Here is a 21,420-nt window from a genome sequence, read left to right on the forward strand (position 1 = left end):
CCTCCTGCTTGCCTCCAGCTGACTTCCGACTACCGCCACAGTACTGAGCCGACTTTCCAACACCTGCACGACAGTCTCCATCCATTCACAAGCAAGAAATGTAAGTTTTTGTATAATACTTGATTGTTTTGTAAGTTTCTTGTATATTGCTTGTTTGTTTTGTTTTTTCTTCGACTGTTTGCCCTGTGCCATTGTTTATTCTTCGACTGTTTGCCTTCTGCCGTGGTGACTCGATTCACCTTAAAGCACACGACGGGCCATTAGAATCTCAATAAGCTCCATGTCTTATGGTGGATCGAATCACCAAGGGAGAAGGCAAACGTAAGAGATTCGCGAAAATCGATTCACTATAACGCGAGGAGGATTGTTTTGCTTTGACTGGCCCTTAGACTCGCGTTATGGTGAATTCACCACAACGCATGACCAAAGGGCAAAGGATTCACGATAATCCACCTCTTATTGGTGTCAATTAAATCACCTCCTACACGACAGTCTCCATCCATTCCCACTCATAGAATGTGATGAAAGTGTATTACTTGATTGTTTTGTGTTTCTTGTATAATACTTGATTGTTTCGTTTTTCCTTCGACTGTTTGCCCCTGCCGTTGTTTTCTCTTCGACAGTTTGCCCTCCGTCATGGTGATTCGATTCAGCGTAAAGCAGACGACGAGTCATTAGAATCTCAATACTATTCGGGAGAACCCTCCTCCCGTTGTAGTAGATCGATTCACTATAACGCGAGGAGGATTATTTTGATTTGACTGGCTCTTAGTCTCGCGTTATAGTGAATCAAATCACTTTATGGCAAGATCGAAGTTCAAAGAATGCACGATAATCCGCCTCTTATTGTTGTCAATGAATTCGCCATAATGCGAGAAAAATTATTGTGCTTCTGTGGACCTTCATCTCTCGTTATGGTGAATGGATTCACCATAACGCGAGGAAGTGCATATTGCTTTCTTGGCCCCCCTCTCTCGCTTTATGGTGAATTGTTAATCGTGTACTACTGAATAGCAAAGTTTTCTGCTTTTTCTTGCGTTTTCAGATGGCTCGTGTAAGGCATACAGCTAGACCCATTGATAATGCAGCTCCCTCATCTACTGGGAAGAAGATGGGCGTTCTGAAAGCCTCAAGATCAAGAAAATCAAGCAGTCCTTCCCGATTGTCCAAAACGCAGCCTAGACTCAGGCGTTTCGCAGAGCATTCGGCAGCCCTGCGAGAAATCAAAAAGTTTATGAAGCACCCGACAGCTGCTATTCCCAGATTGCCTTTCCAGAGGCTTGCCAGGAGAATTTGTGAGCAGAATGGAATTTTGTTTAGGTGGAAGGCATCGGCCTTGTTTTGCTTGCAAGAGGCCACAGAAGATTGGATGATCGAATTTTTTTTGGATAGTTACGTTCTTGCTGCCCACGCACACAGGGTGACAGTAATGGACAAAGATTTTTTCAGCCTTATAGCCCTTCGTTTCAGATACGATAAGTCACTTAGACCAGTTACGTTTACTGATGAACGAATGTTACAAATTTTGGATGTCCGGCCTGTACAAAAAGTGAGAATTGAAGAGGTGACCGAGGGAGGTCCAGATCATGAGCATCAGACTCGGGCAAATTTAATGACAAGCGCTCAAAGGGAACATCAAGCTGCAATGCTTGCATTGCAAGCAAAAAGGGAAAATGTTCGCGCACTCCACGCCATGAATCGGGAGGCGCTGCAATTTTTGTTGCCGGAGTTCTATGTACCCTTTAATATTAGAGGGCATAGATGTTATTTCCCGATTCATGCTGAAGAAATCAACATTTTGTTTGATCCCAAAACTGAAGTCAACGACAAAGTGCTCAGATGTATTTTAAGGTATACGCTTTTCTCTGTCCTCCCACAATTTTTCATTCTTGGCTCTTAAAGTTGATGCCTCACTCTTGATATGTTTCCTTGTAAAGTTTTGTTATTTCGCTATTGCCCGAGGATGTACAGCAACGAGTGTTCCAGATTGATTCACTGGTCTCAACACTGTTGGTAGTAGAGGCAGTTCCGTACCTCGATGTGCTGAACTGGTTTCGGGAGGTCCAGCTGGACGATGCCCGAGTATTTTTTTTGGCATATCATGAAAAGTGAGTTTGTCTCTCTCTCTCTCTCTCTCTCTCTCTCTCTCTCTCTCTCTCTCTCTCTCTCTCTCTCTCTCTCTCTCTCTCTCTCTCTCTCGCATGATGTTTATAGGAATCACCGTACACGAGTTATGTAGTGCTTCCTTTGGATTGAAACTAATAGAATTCTATTGTGCAGTTCCCATTGGAGTCTTCTACTAGTCGACGTGCAAGAAAATGTCATTTACCTTGCAAATTCGACATCTGGTGTCCATGGAAATGTTTTGCTGTAAGTAAAAATCATTAAGATACATATTATTGTTTGAGTTAGAAGTCCGGATTGATCAGGATAATGATTGGTCTCTGTTTACAGTGGAGTCAGGAAACTAATGGCAGCTTACGAGAGCCTCAGCATGGACATCGACACCCTGGATCGATCGACCATCCGTAGGGTTAGTGTCCCCAAACAAGAAGATGGCTACAGCTGTGGGTGGAGGGTTGCACTTAATGCAATGTTGCTGCTACGAAGCATTTTCCAGCTCCCTTCAGAGGATGTAAGCATTTTCAGCTCCCATACGCATTTGTGCGCTTGTTTATCTTCTTATATATTGTCATGTTGATCTTATTTATGCCTTGATGAATTGTGATGGCAGTTTCCATCAATGTCTCGCTACGTGGACCTAGACGTCCAAACGTTTAGGGAGGAAACGATTGCGAAATTGATCGAGGTCGCTGAAGTTATGCCTCCAGACGGGCCAGTGGACTTCATCCCGCCCAATCCACGAGGGGGGATAGGCCCGTCTGAGCCTCTTTCATGGGCTCCATACTTAGGAGAAGAGCCCTGGCTCCATCCTGAAGCCGATACCTATGGGTTCCAGCCATAAATAGTTTTTTCCTTCTTCCAACAAATGTACGTTCGTAAATATGCAGCTATACATGTATTGGAGGGAGAACATCAAATGTAAATACACTTATCATTTGAAAATCAGAGGATCAAATTTGCTACTGTGTTCCTTCACTGCTTGCTTTCTTACTTTAAGCCTTTTTTTGTGTACATAAAAATTCAATTGGGGAATTCTTGCCTTCATTACATTGTTTAAACAATAAAGCATTACAAAAGCAATGTTCTGAATAGATAAGTTTATTGCATATGGAAAATACATTGTCACCGTATACATGGTCACATCATATATCTTCTAGTGCCTCCAATTCATGTGGGGCTGCAACATCTTTACAAATGATCTGATGCTCTCTTCTTTTACTTAGCTTCCGACCATCGAGCTTGAAGCAAAATTGATCTGGAGGATTCTGAATAGCTACTTCTAATTCCTTCCTAACATATTCGAGAGTCCAATTCTCTTCCACTTCCAATGTCAAAGATGGGTGACCCTGTCGAATCATAACTATATCTATCAAGCAAGAGTGGCTGCCATCTCTTGTATCTTGGTCCATGCTTTCCCAGTTGTTGTTGATCCATCGCCACCTTCTATAAGTAAATGACATGCACAGATGTTGCCTGGCAATATAGTATCTGATTCCAAAATATCATTAGGATAATTTTCCGAGAATAATCAAATAAGCGTTGTAACTGTTTCACAAAAATACATTTTAATGTTTTAACACTCACCGAAATGCAATGTCGGAGGTGTTCAATCGACATTCGATCAAATCATCTCCCTTTGATGATTTCACTCTCCAACCTTTGTCAAACAAATGATCAAGCCAGACTTCATCTACATCTTTGCACACAAAAGTTGTTCTAGTTTTTCTCAATTGTTTACAATCAGAAAATAAATGAACAAAGCATGCAATTGGAACAAACAAACTTAAGTGCACATTTCTTGCACCAATGCTAGGCTTCATAGCACATTTAATATCATTAAACATTTTGGTCCTGTATGACTCTATCACTTCTGTGTCAAGCAATGGCCACTCCGGACTATCAAGTGCGGGCAACGGAATACGTTCCAACTTTCCATGTCGACTCGATTGAGTGGGCAAGGTATAAAATGAGTCATAGAAATATGTTCTACTTCTTGCGAGATCACTTGGTGCACGACCTTCATATTGAAGTTCCCCCACCTCACCATGTACGACATTCAAGAACCCCGTCAAGCATTGTGCAGGCTCCCACTCCTGAAGGTTGGATGGGTACAAATCTGTGCAAGGCAGAAAAATGTATATCAATCACCTTATTTGCAACGTTGAAATACAAAACACAAGCACTTACAATGTGGTCTGTGTCTTGGAAGTCCTTCCAATGGTCCCACGTTAATCTCTTTTTGCATGAATACATGCTGGATCAACACTTCTTTGACAGTTTTCCCTCCTGGTGCCATCTTAAAGTCAAGGATCCTTCCTTTCCAATGTTTGGCCAAGTCTTCAGATGCCTTTCCCTTCACTCGGTAGTGGCCTTGTTTTCCTGGCTGCATAGTGACCCAAGAGTACTTCCTGTATACTTGGGGAATCCATTCTTCGTTCTCGTCTTTTATGTTATACAACACAACAGATGAGATACTGCTCCTTGCTCGTTTCAGTCCACTTTCGGGTGCCATGATAGAATAACAGACGTATGAGAAAGAAGAAGTAGCAGAAAGTGGATGACTGGGCTAACCGCTTTTGTGGATCAAGGAGGGAGGATGAAATGAGGGACGGTGTGTTCTTTTTGGGCGCCAAAGATGTTTCAAGATTCAAAAGTGGAACCAAGTTGAGGGAATAACCGGGAGAATGTGTATCTAGCTATTCCAAGCATTCAAGCTTCATTAGTTGTAGGGGTGGTGGAAAGAATTTTTTAGTGCTCCACGTCTAACACAGGAATGTGGAAAACATTCTTTTATTGTGTTAGTTTCTGACAAAAAAACGGTTTTAAATATTTTAAGACAAGGTGATGGTTTTTTTTAATATTTCATGAAGATAAGAGTTTCTCCACGTTTTGGGTGGGTTTGTACAGAGGTCCCACCACCGGTGAATCTCGTTCGTAGATTACATGTCACTCAATCTATGTGTCTATTATTATATTATTGTTGAAACAGCCCTCTTTTGAGTCCAGAATTTTCCTAATGATAGACCCCACTGCTCCATACGGGATTGATACGTTTGAAATGATTCCCCAGTACTACATGGAGGATCATTTCGGGCAAGTCAAGCCTGTATATCAAGCGGCTGCTCTCGCCACAAGAGGGCAAAACCTTAACACCTTGGCGAGGAGACCACCTCTTCAATGCTATGAGTGTGGTGGACCGCATCGTGTAGCGGAGTGCCCTAATAGGCTACAGAAGATCGCTACTCAAATGCAACCAAATCAAGGGAGCACATCGGGAATGCCGGTACTTACATGTAATCGTTGTGGCATAGATCATTTGATCGCTCAATGTCCACATAATCCTAATGCACCCAAGATTACGCCATTGAATTTGGTTGAGGTCACCAACCAAGCACGAGGAACCACACCTGTTGTACCTGCGAATGTAGTTACACGGTCAATGCTTCAAAATCAAAACTACATTCTTGAAGAGAGGGATACTGCATCAATCGCTCAGGCAAAGAAAAAGAAAACACGCCAAAAGAGATCGCTTAATGCCACGAGCTCCAAGCCCAGTTCAAAGACTAACATAGGGACAGGAGACGACCCCGTGTATATGAATGATCCTGAAGATAATTCTGATTCAATAGAAACCATGGGGACCAAAGCCACTACCTTAAGGGAGGAACCCACTCGGGAGCTCAATGAAGGAGAATCAAGCGAGTACATAAATAAGGGGAAACAGAAGGAAACTTCCTCGGCCCCACAACCAAGTCAGTTAATGCCCTCTCGACCACCCAAACTGGCTGAGACTCCCCAAGACAAGCCACGTGGGCCAAAAACCCTCAAGAAAGAGATTGGTACTTACCCAAACCCAGTTGAGGAGATTGAACAAGTGCAACACTTAAGGGGTTTGGTGGAAGAAACACAAAGAGAACTGGCTGAGAAAAATCAAAATTCTAGACACAGTGTTTCCTACGCAAGTTCAGTCTCACCGGAACCATAAACCGTTAGCTATACCGAGTATCATTCGGGAAGAAAGTGAGGATAGGACATCCGGAAGTGGGCAAACACCCTTCTTGCTCTGGAAAGAATGTTTAGTGAGGGAATGCCTGACCCCATCGAAGAGGAAGTGATTCCATCTTCACCAGTCCCTAGTCAAAGGGCGATGTCTCGAAAAGTACCGTTGAATGTGTCCAAGCTAATGGATTTCATGTCCTCCGAGATCAGAACCACGATCATATCCAAATTATACGGAGATCCTGAGCTATTCTTAGCTCTTCGGGCATTTCTCAATGGAGAACTAAAGGCGGGGTTACCACAATTTGCAAATATGGATAGACCCGACACGCTTCAAGATGAAGGGGAACATTGGGATCTACAACCCAACCTAGATGAAGACTCGGTCGTTGAAATACCTGTGAACAAGTTGGGACAGTACTTTGAAGGTGATGAATCTAATGCAACCCTCCCCATTACTACCAAGGGATTAACTCTAAAGGGAATCCTTGATGGTGGTGCTGGCGTGAGCATTGTGACTAAAAACTGTTGGGAATCTATGGGAAGACCTCACCTTGAAGTCACAAACATAGTGGTTAAGATGGCAAACGGAACCATAGCTAAACCTATTGGAATGTTAAAAGACCTTAAGATCAAGGTCCTGGGATACAAGGTAAAACATACCTTCATTGTAATGGATTTCTCCAAGCATCCTATGTCATATCAAATGATCTTAGGACGTCCTTTCATGAGGGAAGCACAAATGGTGCATGACTGGTCGAAAAACCATGTCTACCTACAATTCCAGGACTCTGTCATTCGAGTTGATCTTGAGAATGGTCGTGCACATCCTTTAGGAAGCAAGGTTATCATCGATAATCGATCGGATACCACTGTTCATTCCGCCCCATTAAGGTATTGCTATACATGCAAAAAAGAGACTAATGATGGGAAAGATTCTCCTTACATGGATGTCCTACCGGGTATGACTGAGTCGGATAACGTGGATTGGGTACACCTAGCGGCAACCATAGACACATGGGGAAATAGAGGCAGAAGTTGGGTAACACCTGCAAGATATGCCACCGTTAGTGCCAATAAACATGATAGGTGTTATGCACTTGACCCCTCATGGCGAGAAAGTGGCAAACTCCACCGACACTGAAAGTAGCGAAGAAACTGACCCTGAGCCTGATGGGAAAAATGAATCAAATATTCACCCAAAGGTGGAAGCAAGGTGCTCAAGGCCTAGGACAGTGACCTCCTGCAGTTCATCCGAAAGTGAAGATCGACCAAGTGAGTCCGAATCTGATAGAAACAAAAATCAAAAACTTGGTAAGAAGAAAACGAAACATAAGCGCTTACGCTATCGAGCTAATGTACGCACTGCAATAAACAAGAAAAGATCCACTGCAGAATGGCTTAGTTATGTAGGAGCCATTGATGCTCATCGGCGGAAGATAGCGGATAATTGGGGACAATACCTCCAAAGTGTCATGTGGTGTATTCCGCAACCTCATGACGTCGCCCAATTAGAAATCGAAGAGAAGCCGAAACTAAGTCGTACTGCAAGAAGGCGGCAAAACCAAGAGTTGGCTCAACAACAAAAGGAAGCGGAATTGAAAGAAAAAAGCCTGGCACAACAAGAACCAGTAGACTTACACCCCGCACCCGAGCATTTCAAATCATTCACCATAGGGGAACGTAAAGTAGTCTACACAAAAGCCTAACGAACGCCTACCAATGGGAGTAGCGGTGTCTACGATGGCCCTACGGTAGTCAAGGAGATAGACTTAGCAGATCCGGGTGAGGAGTCTAAACCAGTTTTTATTGCTCAAGACCTCACCAAGGCGGAAGAAGCTGCACTTACGAAGCTTCTTAAGGAATTCAAGGACATATTTGCCTGGACATATCATGATATGAAGGGTGTCCCACCCTCGGTGGTGCAACACACGATTCCAATGATTAGCACTGCTAAACCAGTCCAGCAACGTCCCTACCCAATGAATCCTAAGTACGCAAAGATTGTACAAGAGGAAATTGAAAAGCTGGTAAAATGTGGATTCATATACCCAATTGAGCACTCAGAATGGGTTTCTCCGATAGTCATCGTGCCAAAGAAGAATGGGAAACTCAGAGTGTGCGTTGATCTCAAAAAGGTTAATGCAGCCACCAGAAGGGATCATTACCCCTTGCCATATTCTGAACATGTGCTTGAAAGAGTGGCAGGCAAGGAGGCATATAGCTTTTTAGACGGGTACTCGGGTTACAATCAGATCACAATTGCAGTCGAGGACCAAGCTAAAACAGCATTTATCACGGAGTTTGGAGTGTTTGCCTTTCGCGTCATGGCCTTTGGCTTGACCAATGCACCTGCAACATTCCAACGATTGATAAACACGGCCTTTAAGGAATATCTAAGGGACTTCTGTGAAGCTTTCTTAGACGATCTTTGTGTTCATTCCTCTTGGGATGAGCACTTGATGTGTTTACGAAAAATATTTGAAAGGTGTAGATTATATCGCATCTCCTTGAATCCTTTCAAATGCCAATTCTGGGTTAAACACGGAGTTATCTTAGGGCATATAATGTCCAAAAATGGGATTTCCACTGACGAGAGTAAAATCAAGGTCATTCTGGAATTACACCCACCCACCAACTACAAGGGAGTCCAACGCTTTATGGGCCACATTGGTTATTATCGAAGGTTTATTCTCTTCTTCGCCGAGATAGCTCGACCATTGTATAAGCTTCTCATCGAGTTTATTTGGACCGAAGAATGTGACCGTGCCTATGAGCTATTAAAGAAGGCCTTGGCGAGTGCTCCAATCTTGAGAATGCCTAACTGGGATTTACTCTTCCATGTGCATATTGATGCATCAAACTTTGCTATTGGGTGTGTTTTAACTCAACCTGGAGAACACAAGCTAGACTACCCCATTAGCTTTGCCAGTCGCCAGTTGAACGATGCTGAGATGAACTACACCACTACGGAGCGAGAAGGGTTGGCAATGATATATGCAGTAAGGAAATTTCGTTATTACCTCCTTGCCACCAAGTTTGTTTTCTATGTAGATCATCAAGCATTGTTGTATCTGGTAAACAAACCATGCTCCACAGGAAGAATCATATGATGGCTATTGATTCTTCTTGAGTTTGATTTCACTGTTGTTGTGAGACCTGGCAAAAAACATGTTATGGCTGATCATTTGTCTCGCATACCTAATGGTGAGGCTTCTACCGGGGTTGATGATGACTTATCGGACACTTCCCTGTTCATGGTGGAGACAATGCCTGAATGGAGTGAGAAGATTGTTAACTTTTTGATTAATGGCTTTCCACCCAAGGAGCTTCGTAAAGATCTAGCTCGAAAGCTAATCAAAGAATGCGAACCCTATTGCCTGATAGCCGGGACTCTTTATAAAAGAGGAAAGGATGACGTTCTTAGGCGTTGTGCCCGAGAGGATGAGTATCTATACATTTTACAAGAGGCACATATGGGCATAGCCGGTGGTCACTTCTCAGGAGACTTAACGGCGCGAAAGATCTTACAATCAGGGTATTGGTGGCCCACTATGTTCCAAGATGCATCACTCTTTGTGAAGGGTTGCGATGAATGCCAATGATATAAGAAACCCCAGAGGAAAGATCAGATGCCCCTACATCCGATCAAAGTAAACCAACTATTTGAAAAGTGGGGTTTAGACTTTGTAGGTCCAATTAGTCCAGCGGCCCGAAACACACAATCTCGCTATATTATTGTGGCCACTGACTATATGACCAAATGGGCTGAAGCGAAAGCGACACGTAAGGCAGATGCGAGGACAACAGCCAAGTTCCTCTTTGAAAATATAATCACACGATTCGGTTGTCCTTTTGAACTTGTGAGCGACAATGGTACGCATTTTATAAATGAAGTGATTAAGGAGCTTACAATAAATTTCATGATATCCCATCATAAATCTACTCCTTACTATCCGCAAGCGAATGGCCAAGCCGAGAGTACCAACAAGACTTTAGTCTCTATTTTGACAAAGACAGTTGAAGCTCATCGCACGGATTGGGATCTAAAGCTTACGACAGCTTTATGGGCCTATCGTACTGCGTACAAAGTGGCTATTAATTGCACACCATTCAAAATGGTATATGGCCAAGAAGCAGTCATGCCGTGGGAATTTGTCATTCCTACTCTTCGTGTTGCTACTCAAGAGAGTTAGGATGGTAATCCCTTAGTAGAGCGTCTATATATCCTTGAGCGACTAAACGAAGAAAGATAATTGGCTGTATACAATGCCCTTGTGGAGAAGGATAGAAGGAAAAAATGGTTTGATCGCCATCTAAAGGACAAGGACATCAAGGTTGGGGATAAAGTCCTGATGTATGGAGTGCGAAACGAAAAGAAGAAGCTGAAATATTCTAGTAAGGGACCATATAGAGTATGTGAAATTACCCCGCAAGGTACCATCAGAGTGGAGACTCTCGACGGAGTTGAAACCATTGGATTCCTTAATGGGAGTAAATTCAAAAGATACTATGACCCCCTGAGCCAGGAGGAGTTACATGCAATCCATCAAAAGAAGGTAGCTAAAGAACAAGCTGAACTTAAAAAGATACAAGCGAGAGTCGAAGCCAAAGAACGTCAATAGCGTGCTAGGCGACAACGAGAAGCCAACTTGGGGATTACACAAGCATTTTTCGAAAAGGCAGACGAGGATTCACTGGAATCTTACCCACCTCTAAGATACCCAATTGACTTACAGAGTCCTTACGGGGAGGTGCTGTATAATGCATTATTGGATACAGGAGCTCAACATAATTTGCTATCATATGGCGTGTGGTGTCAACTTGGAAAACCACCTTTATCCAAGAGCGCTATCCAAGTTCAAGGAATCAATAAGAAGAAAACCCCTGTCTCAGGAATTCTGCACACTCCGGTTGCCTATGACAAGGGGACCGTAATTCAAAGCTTTTTGGTTATGCCTGCTGGTACCATGGGAGGAACTGTAATCTTAGGGCACAAATGGATGATGGCCACCAAGTGCAATATCGATTGGGCAACTAGACAAGTCACAACGCAAGAACCAACACTAGGTCTGACCGCTCAAAATCCCGCACCTAAGTCATCCACTCAAATATTAGATAATGAAAAATCACAAAGTCCAGTGGCAAAACCATCTTCGATTGTTGGCCACCCCTCTAACGCTTCAATGCCAAGAGTGGGAACAGGCAAGGTGGTCCCTAAAGCTTCGCTTCCTATGCCAAAGAGTACATACAAATGGGTCCCCAAAGCTTCGTTAACAGCTACTTCCCCTGCTCAATCTCGTTCAGCCACCAAGAAGCCTCGTAAAAGGAAAGCAGCTACCCACCCGAGAAAGGGCAATGTAACATCGCGATGGATCCCTAAAAAATTATTAGTAGCCCAAGGGTACTACGAGGGGAATGACCAGATTTGGGTCCCTAAACATAAGCTGAATCCCTCTACATCACCTGTAAAACCTTGCAAACCAATTGTTACCACCTCTGTATAACTGGTTGGCCGCGGAATCTAGAAGAAAACCATCTACACCATATGGGATCATATAGATGTACTAGCCAGAGAGGAAAATATTGAGGAATTAGAATGGCTAATTCGCCTATTGACCATGACTGACCCCTACTCCGTAGAGGACATATCCCCGATAGCCCAATGCTTTCCTTTTCCACAAGATGACTATCCTCGCATGGTTACATTTTTGATGAGTTTATGTGGATGGGAAAATGAAAAGGAAATATCTGACAATGATGAATGGACGGATGAAACTCATGGCACTACTGAGGTTGACTTTATTTGTTTGGATGATGCGGATAGAGGCTTAGCCTTACGGCTAGAGCCAGGACTCTACAACATCCTCTTACCGTATCCTCAGTAGTAGTGTGGTGACTGGTAGGTAGGTTAGCGTTTTCAAGTTTTTTCTAGTTTAGATTCCTTAAACAAGTCTTGAAATTTTCACACTGATGTGCCTCTCGAGGTATAGTGCTTGTTAGTTGATTGTACAGGTTAAAAAGTTTGAGGTGGGTTTGCTTTCAAGTCTTGAGACTGCCGCAACGTTCATCAAAATATATCTACATCAAATTGCAAGCTGCTGTCTTGTCAAATCAAGGAGATCTCCAATTACAGGTGTAATTCTTCCATACCCACTCTCTTTCGTTTTTACTATTCAATCAATTGCATAAACTATAATGCATGACCACATGGAAATTGTCAATGTACTACTTAGTTTTTGAAGTTACTTGCATGCTAGTGTAAATCATTAATGAGCTTAACTTTATTGGAAATATTCCTAAGCAACATGATGTCTTTAGTTAACCTTGGAATACGATTGTCTTAGGTCTAGGGTCAAACCATCTTAATGTTTGACACCTGGCCATGTGTGTGTTGACCTCTAGGACATAGCTATTACCCCTTTGTCGAAAGGATGCAAGACAAATTATAGTTCAGGAGCGAAGATCAAAAGAAATAGATTATTAAAAAAAAGCCTACAATAAATGGCAATACAAGTCTATGATGTGCTTTAATGTTGGCCTATCGCCTTATTGATACTTGGTAGGCGAGGAGTATTCTACTCTAGACCGATGCCTTGGTTGGTAGGGGGTAGCCTTGCCTAAAGTGAGCTAATAGATTCCTGGATAATGCCTTGTGTTAAACATGGTACCAGGATCGATGTTAGTTTTGCCTTAGGAAGGTCGCCATTGTGTGTAAAAATTGTCACGTGAAAAAAAAAAAAGAGAAAAAAAAGAGGCAAAAAGCTCTTGTAACTCTGATGTTTCTTGTTTCCCTAGGCTTGTGGTATTAACTTATTCTTAGAGTAGACACAGTGTGGTCATGTGTTTATTTATTAAGCTTGGTTATTTTCCTTGACTTAGGCCAGTTATAAACCTTGATTAGCCTTTGACACCTTGCTTACTCTTGATTTACCTTTGACACCTTGCTTACTCTTGATTTACTTTCAATAATTTTAAACTCCTGTTAATTTGCTACACTAGCTCATTCATGTGACCCTTAAACTAAGTTCTCATAGCAACATCCATTGTGGTCTAACATGCTTGAATTTATACACTTTATATCTTTTGAATTCTAGCATACCTTCACTCTACTTCCCTGTTTTGCAGACGGTCTACCACAACAACCCTCTCGAGCTTACCATACCATAGCTTCCGAGGACGGAATCTACATCAGGAAGGGGGGCATGTTAACCTATGACGGACATTGAGACGTACTATGTTTTACGTCATTAATTTAAATATTCTGAGTCATGGGCCGGGCTTGTCGGCACCATATGTTAAGGATGAAGGGATTGGGTGATCGCCGATGAGAGGCGCACCTTGAATATCAGTAGGATAAGGGTTAGGGTCGGCCGGCCATGTATGGGCGCCCAAGTGTGAACGACCAAGTTACCTATAAGAGTCAAATGTAACCCTAAAATCCTCATTCTCATGTGTTGTGAATACAAGAGTGCTCTTGCCTTATCTCTTTGGTTTCCTTCTCCTACCTGTGTGAGAGAGAGAGAGAGTGAGAGAGAGCGATCGAGCACTGTGTAGCGGCACGGTGGCGGAGAGGCGATAGAGCGGCGATGGCGGCTCCTCCTTCACAGCTGCGATGCGGGAATCCTTCAAGGCGGCGGTTGAGCGATGAGTGACACACCCTTTGGCATTCTGTTTGAGCTTCCTTCCCTGCTTGCAGCCATTCGTGGCTCGCATACGGTGTCCGGCAAGTCCCCAGCTACGACCTGTGCGGCAAAAGCGCACATTTTTGGCGCCGCTGCCGGGGAGTTGCCCTGCACCAAGCTCCAGTTTGCAGCTCGGGCTGCTACATGAAGTTTAATTCACACTGTAGGAAAGCGACTGTGTGTTTGTTGTTGAGTTGTTTCCGTTTTTTGCAATCTGTTTCTGTAATTTGTCTTCTGCATTTCTGTTATTTTTCCGCTCTGCGTGTGGGCGTGTGATCTGTTATCTAGTTTTCTGCGTGTGAGGGGGGATTTCTGAATCCCCAGACCTGTGGTGTGTGCGAATTGCGCCGCGGCCAAGGCTGAACCCTAAAGAAACCCTAGAAAACTTCTCCCAAAAAAAACAGAAAATAAAAAATTATAAAATTATAAAAAATAAAAAATAAAAAATTAAATTTTATTTTTAAAGAAAGAACCAAACGTGTGGAGAGGAAAGGTTTTTTAATTGCAGAAAAAATTTTTGAAAAGAAAGAACCCCACGACCCACGACCCCGGCCTCGATCTCGGTCTTTTGATATATATATATAGGAGAGTGAGCCTCCATAGCTTTCTTTCAAGTGAGAGCTTATGGGAAGTTGTGCCCTATATGTAGCCCACTCCCCAAGGAGTAAAGTGAGCATGTGGGATAAAGCCCTCACCCTTTCCTCCACAAGCAAATAGGCTTTTGCCCCTTCCCCCATAGAGAAACGGACTGTTTTGAGGACCACAGGAGCTCTGGATAGGCGAACACGATGCTGTAAAGCACACTAGGACCCTTTGAATGATACGCTCGTTTCGAGCTATCACACGCCCTAGTCCAAGTTTGACCGTAAGTAAGGGGGTCAAAAACAAGTTAAAAACAATCTAAAAACAAGTAAAAACAGGGTGCGAAACACCTAAGAAACCACTTGTGTGAGTTTCAAGGGTAGTTTACCAACACACGTAGGGTACCCACGTCACATGCATCTACGTTCTGGTCGGGTGCTAGAGCCTAAACCACTAGAAAGCGTTTCAGTCTACGCAGGCTCACACCATCCCTCCACGTTGGCATCTTGGCCTTCGGCTGGAACCCAAGATCCACGAATAGTGGATAGTGACTCATCCTCTGACTCAGAAGCCATGGAAGGACACCCTACCAAGAACCTTGAGGAGACAAGCCAAAACATGCCAGTGTGGGCCCCACAACCCGGATCTAGCATGTTTAGTCGTCTCTAATAGAGACCTTTAGTAGAGCTACACGCTCTGAACATGCGACAAGCGAAGTAAATGAGGAAGGAGGGGTAGTAGATTCGCCATTCACATCTTATGTAGACCCTACCCTCCCAAAGAGTGTCCATGTGGATATTCTACCCACTTCGTTTAATGAGGGCCCTACTGAGCTACCACATTCCGATGCTCTTCCTAAAGTAGAGGTCCCTAGAAGCCAATCCATAAGAAGTGACATTGCGTCCACTTCAAGAGAACCGTTTGGCACACCAAGTCTAGATGGGATATTTCTCAATGAAAATTGGGAATATGATCTACACACAGAGACTCTAACGGACCTATACACGGGTTACACATACCATGTAGGTTGTGGTTAGAAGTCCTACGATCTACATCTAGCGCCACTAATCTAGAAGAGCAACAGCAAATGATATGTGAGGTTATTCATAGAATTATCCAAATTGAGAGGCAAAATAGGGGAGTGGACCTAGTTTCCATTGGCTCTATGAGGTTTTTGGATACGGGCAAGGCCAAACAACCAACCCTATCACAATTGGAGACTCCCTCGGTGAGTCCCATAGACCCTTCGTATGTTGTTTTGCCTGGAGTCTCAATGCAGGTTGAGCCCACGAGTAGTAACTTTAGCTTTCCAACCTTGGCTCAACTTTCCATAAGGGAATCTGCAATGCCTACCCCAATGATGAGCATAGCTGAAAGTGCACCTGTTACCGCTGTAGTTAGTACGACACCGCTACCTAGTGGAACAGTACCTACAGCAGTGCGTGCCAGTGCCTATCAACCATATGTACCTATCGCTACTCCTGCTCATGTAGCTCCTACGCCTCTTAGTATGCCAATGGCGTATGCTCCACGACCACCTTATCATAACCATTATCCAAGGGGAGCTAGGCCTAGTCACATATCATATCCTACGTCGTTTGCCAACATACTCAGACCAACGCCAACTCCTATCAGCAGGCTTTCCCAGAAGTGCCTCCACCAACTATGCCTGCTCACTTAGGTGATCTCGCAGCATTTGCTCAGACGATCGGACGATCCATTGCGGAAAACATGCGGGGCATGCCTGAGAGAGAACCTAGAAGCAAGGTAGTACAAGTGGCTAAGCTCACTCAAAACTTCAGTGGTAACGAGGATGTTAGGAAGCACATTGAAGTCTTTGAACACATGTGTGATTCTTTGGAAGAGCACAATGAGCTGCATAAGTGTAAAGCCTTAGGCTTAACCTTGAGTGGGAAGGCCGGAGATTGGTATCGAACCTTAAGGGTTGAAGAGCGCACTCACTACCCCACTCTCAAGAGATTGTTCTTGAAAGAATACATACGCGAGGGTGTGCTTTGGGGGGTAGCATCTCAACTCCAAAAAAGCTGACCGCGAGGAAGGGGAGTCAGTGAGAGACTTTATAAGTCGATTGAAGCATCTAAATTCTCGCTGCACTCCCGCGATGAACGCTTCAATAACAACCAACTCCTCGATAGATTCATCCGAGGATTGCGCCACGAGGACATTTACAATGGCCTAGTCATTAGAGGTCTTACAACATGGGAAGCAGTCACTGCCAATGCAATCCAGTTAGAAGACAACTTGATGATTGCAGGTAAAAAGGTGTCTTCAGAAACAAAATCCGTTAGTTCGCAAGTATCTGGGCATGAGCCAATGACGGTAAAACCTATTGCCAAGGAGCCCAAGATATCTGAAATGTCTGTGAGACTGACCTTACTAAGGCTCTCCAAGCATACTTTAGGGGTAATCGAGCTCCTCAGAATAGCCATATGTACCCAAGGAGAGAGCAACACATAGCACGAGTGAATGTCCCACATTCAGAGTCAAATTCAATGGGAATTGCAATGCATGTGGTAAGTATGGCCATCAATCTAAAGATTGCCTAGTACTTAAGCGAATGTTGGCAAATCAGGCACCACTAGCCTGGTCAAACACACCTCAAGTACCCGCGCTAATGCCTGCACAACCTGTCGAGCAACCGTCTCACAGCACATAGTTCTAAGGAATCCGAATGTAGTCCAGTCTGTGCCGTTACCACCGCCAATGCTAGGACCACAACCTCCACATCCAAGGATAACCCCAATAAACCAGATGGGTTGTGAGTCACATAGTGCGTGTGGGGATTATGAAGAGGAGATAGACCCCACTGCTCCATACGGGATTGATACGTTTGAAATGATTCCCCAGTACTACATGGAGGATCATTTCGGGCAAGTCAAGCCTGTATATCAAGCGGCTGCTCTCGCTACAAGAGGGCAAAACCTTAACACCTTGGCAAGGAGACCACCTCTTCAATGCTATGAGTGTGGTGGACTGCATCGTGTAGCGGAGTGCCCTAATAGGCTATAGAAGATTGCTACTCAAATGCAACCAAATCAAGGGAGCACATCGGGAATGCCGGTACTTACATGTAATCGTTGTGGCATAGATCATTTGACCGCTCAATGTCCACATAATCCTAATGCACCCAAGATTACGCCATTGAATTTGGTTGAGGTCACCAACCAAGCACGAGGAACCACACCTGTTGTACCTGCGAATGTAGTTACACGGTCAATGCTTCAAAATCAAAACTATATTCTTGAAGAGAGGGATACTGCATCAATCGCTCAGGCAAAGAAAAAGAAAACACGACGAAAGAGATCGCTTAATGCCACGAGCTCCAAGCCCAGTTCAAAGACTAACATAGGGACAGGAGACGACCCCGTGTATATGAATGATCTTGAAGATAATTCTGATTCAATAGAAACCATGGGGACCAAAGCCACTACCTTAAGGGAGGAACCCACTCGGGAGCTCAATGAAGGAGAATCAAGCGAGTACATAAATAAGGGGAAACAGAAGGAAACTTCCTCGGCCCCACAACCAAGTCAGTTAATGCCCTCTCGACCACCCAAACTGACTGAGACTCCCCAAGACAAGCCACGTGGGCCAAAAACCCTCAAGAAAAAGATTGGTACTTACCCAAACCCAGTTGAGGAGATTGAACAAGTGCAACACTTAAGGGGTTTGGTGGAAGAAACACAAAGAGAACTGGAGCCAAACCCAAGAAAAATCAAAATTCTAGACACAGTGTTTCCTACGCAAGTTCAGCCTCACCGGAACCATAAACCGTTAGCTATACCGAGTATCATTCGGGAAGAAAGTGAGGATAGGACATCCGGAAGTGGGCAAACACCCTTCTTGCTGGAAAGAATGTTTAGTGAGGGAATGCCTGACCCCATCGAGAAGAGGAAGTGATTCCATCTTCACCAGTCCGTAGTCAAAGGGCGATGTCTCGAAAAGTACCATTGAATGTGTCCAAGCTAATGGATTTCATGTCCTCCGAGATCAGAACCACGATCATATCCAAATTATACGGAGATCCTGAGCTATTCTTAGCTCTTCGGGCATTTCTCAATGGAGAACTAAAGGCGGGGTTACCACAATTTGCAAATATGGATAGACCCGACACGCTTCAAGATGAAGGGGAACATTGGGATCTACAACCCAACCTAGATGAAGACTCGGTCGTTGAAATACCTGTGAACAAGTTGGGACAGTACTTTGAAGGTGATGAATCTAATGCAACCCTCCCCATTACTACCAAGGGATTAACTCTAAAGGGAATCCTTGATGGTGGTGCTGGCGTGAGCATTGTGACTAAAAACTGTTGGGAATCTATGGGAAGACCTCACCTTGAAGTCACAAACATAGTGGTTAAGATGGCAAACGGAACCATAGCTAAACCTATTGGAATGTTAAGGGACCTTAAGATCAAGGTACTGGGATACAAGGTAAAACATACCTTCATTGTAATGGATTTTTCCAAGCATCCTATGTCATATCAAATTATCTTAGGACGTCCTTTCATGAGGGAAGCACAAATGGTGCATGACTGGTCGAAAAACCATGTCTACCTACAATTCCAGGACTCTGTCATTTGAGTTGATCTTGAGAATGGTCATGCACATCCTTTAGGAAGCAAGGTTATCATCGATAAATCGATCGGATACCACTGTTCATTCCGCCCCATTAAGGTATTGCTATACATGCAAAAAAGAGACTGATGATGGGAAAGATTCTCCTTACATGGATGTCCTACCGGCGGGTATGACTGAGTCGGATAACGTGGATTGGGTACACCTAGCGGCAACCATAGACACATGGGGAAATAGAGGCAGAAGTTGGGTAACACCTGAGGGGCAAGATATGCCACCGTTAGTGCCAATAAACATGATAGGTGTTATGCACTTGACCCCTCATGGCGAGAAAGTGGCAAACTCCACCGACACTGAAAGTAGCGAAGAAACTGACCCTAAGCCTGATGGGGAAAATGAATCAAATATTCACCCAAAGGTGGAAGCAAGGTGCTCAAGGCCTAGGACAATGACCTCCCGCAGTTCATCCGAAAGTGAAGATCGACCAAGTGAGTCCGAATCTGATAGAAACAAAAATCAAAAACTTGGTAAGAAGAAAACGAAACATAAGCGCCAACGCTATCGAGCTAATGTACGCACTGCAATAAACAAGAAAAGATCCACTACAGAATGGCTTAGTTATGTAGGAGCCATTGATGCTCATCGGAAGATAGCGGATAATTGGGGACAATACCTCCAAAGTGTCATGTGGTGTATTCCGCAACCTCATGACGTCGCCCAATTAGAAATCGAAGAGAAGCCGAAACTAAGTCGTACTGCAAAAAGGCGGCAAAACCAAGAGTTGGCTCAACAACAAAAGGAAGCAGAATTGAAAGAAAAAAGCCTGGCACAACAAGAACCAGTAGACTTACACCCCGCACCCGAGCATTTCAAATCATTCACCACAGGGGAACGTAAAGTAGTCTACACAAAAGCCCAACGAACGCCTACCAATGGGAGTAGCGGTGTCTACGATGGCCCTGCGGTAGTCAAGGAGATAGACTTAGCAGATCCGGGTGAGGAGTCTAAACCAGTTTTTATTGCTCAAGACCTCACCAAGGCGGAAGAAGCTGCACTTACGAAGCTTCTTAAGGAATTCAAGGACATATTTGCCTGGACATATCATGATATGAAGGGTGTCCCACCCTCGGTGGTGCAACACACGATTCCAATGATTAGCACTGCTAAACCAGTCCAGCAACGTCCCTACCCAATGAATCCTAAGTACGCAAAGATTGTACAAGAGGAAATTGAAAAGCTGGTAAAATGTGGATTCATATACCCAATTGAGCACTCAGAATGGGTTTCTCCGATAGTCATCGTGCCAAAGAAGAATGGGAAACTCAGAGTGTGCGTTGATCTCAAAAAGGTTAATGCAGCCACCAGAAGGGATCATTACCCCTTGCCATATTTTGAACATGTGCTTGAAAGAGTGGCAGGCAAGGAGGCATATAGCTTTTTAGATGGGTACTCGGGTTACAATCAGATCACAATTGCAGTCGAGGACCAAGCTAAAACAGCATTTATCACGGAGTTTGGAGTGTTTGCCTTTCGCGTCATGGCCTTTGGCTTGACCAATGCACCTGCAACATTCCAACGATTGATAAACACGGCCTTTAAGGAATATCTAAGGGACTTCTGTGAAGCTTTCTTAAACGATCTTTGTGTTCATTCCTCTTGGGATGAGCACTTGATGTGTTTACGAAAAATATTTGAAAGGTGTAGATTATATCGCATCTCCTTGAATCCTTTCAAATGCCAATTCTGAGTTAAACACGGAGTTATCTTAGGGCATATAATGTCCAAAAATGGGATTTCCACTGACGAGAGTAAAATCAAGGTCATTCTGGAATTACCCCCACCCACCAACTATAAGGGAGTCCAACGCTTTATGCGCCACGTTGGTTATTATCGAAGGTTTATTCTCTTCTTCGCCGAGATAGCTCGACCATTGTATAAGCTTCTCATCTAGTTTATTTGGACCGAAGAATGTGACCGTGCCTATGAGCTATTAAAGAAGGCCTTGGCGAGTGCTCCAATCTTGAGAATGCCTAACTGGGATTTACTCTTCCATGTGCATATTGATGCATCCAACTTTGCTATTGGGTGTGTTTTAACTCAACCTGGAGAACACAAGCTAGACTACCCCATTAGCTTTGCTAGTCGCCAGTTGAACGATGCTGAGATGAACTACACCACTACGGAGCGAGAAGGGTTGGCAATGATATATGCAGTAAGGAAATTTCGTTATTACCTCCTTGCCACCAAGTTTGTTTTCTATGTAGATCATCAAGCATTGTTGTATCTGGTAAAACAAACCATGCTCCACAGGAAGAATCACATGATGGCTATTGATTCTTCTTGAGTTTGATTTCACTGTTGTTGTGAGACCTGGCAAAAAACATGTTATGGCTGATCATTTGTCTTGCATACCTAATGGTGAGGCTCCT

At 43.9% G+C, this 21,420-nt stretch overlaps 1 protein-coding gene across 1 annotated transcript; it reads left to right on the forward strand.

Moving 5' to 3' along the window:
• Positions 1-1,839: 1,839 nt before the first annotated feature.
• On the forward strand, positions 1,840-2,639 carry LOC147641470 (uncharacterized). The gene is made up of 5 exons (XM_086812542.1): positions 1,840-1,851; positions 1,972-2,108; positions 2,281-2,370; positions 2,455-2,578; positions 2,631-2,639. Exons 1-5 carry the CDS (start codon positions 1,840-1,842, stop codon positions 2,637-2,639), a joined length of 372 nt encoding a protein of 123 aa, XP_086668668.1.
• Positions 2,640-21,420: the final 18,781 nt, after the last annotated feature.

The sequence above is a fragment of the Cibotium barometz genome, chromosome 2, assembly GCF_041138505.1.
Source record: "Cibotium barometz isolate CiBa-2024 chromosome 2, ASM4113850v1, whole genome shotgun sequence".
Taxonomy (NCBI): Eukaryota; Viridiplantae; Streptophyta; class Polypodiopsida; order Cyatheales; family Cibotiaceae; genus Cibotium; species Cibotium barometz.

Bases quoted from the DNA above. Each gene is read 5' to 3' on its own strand.
- LOC147641470 (XM_086812542.1), top strand. The intron at 2,109-2,280 runs GTGAGTTTGTCT...TCTATTGTGCAG, and splicing joins TTTTTGGCATATCATGAAAA to TTCCCATTGGAGTCTTCTAC. The intron at 2,371-2,454 runs GTAAGTAAAAAT...CTCTGTTTACAG, and splicing joins GTCCATGGAAATGTTTTGCT to TGGAGTCAGGAAACTAATGG.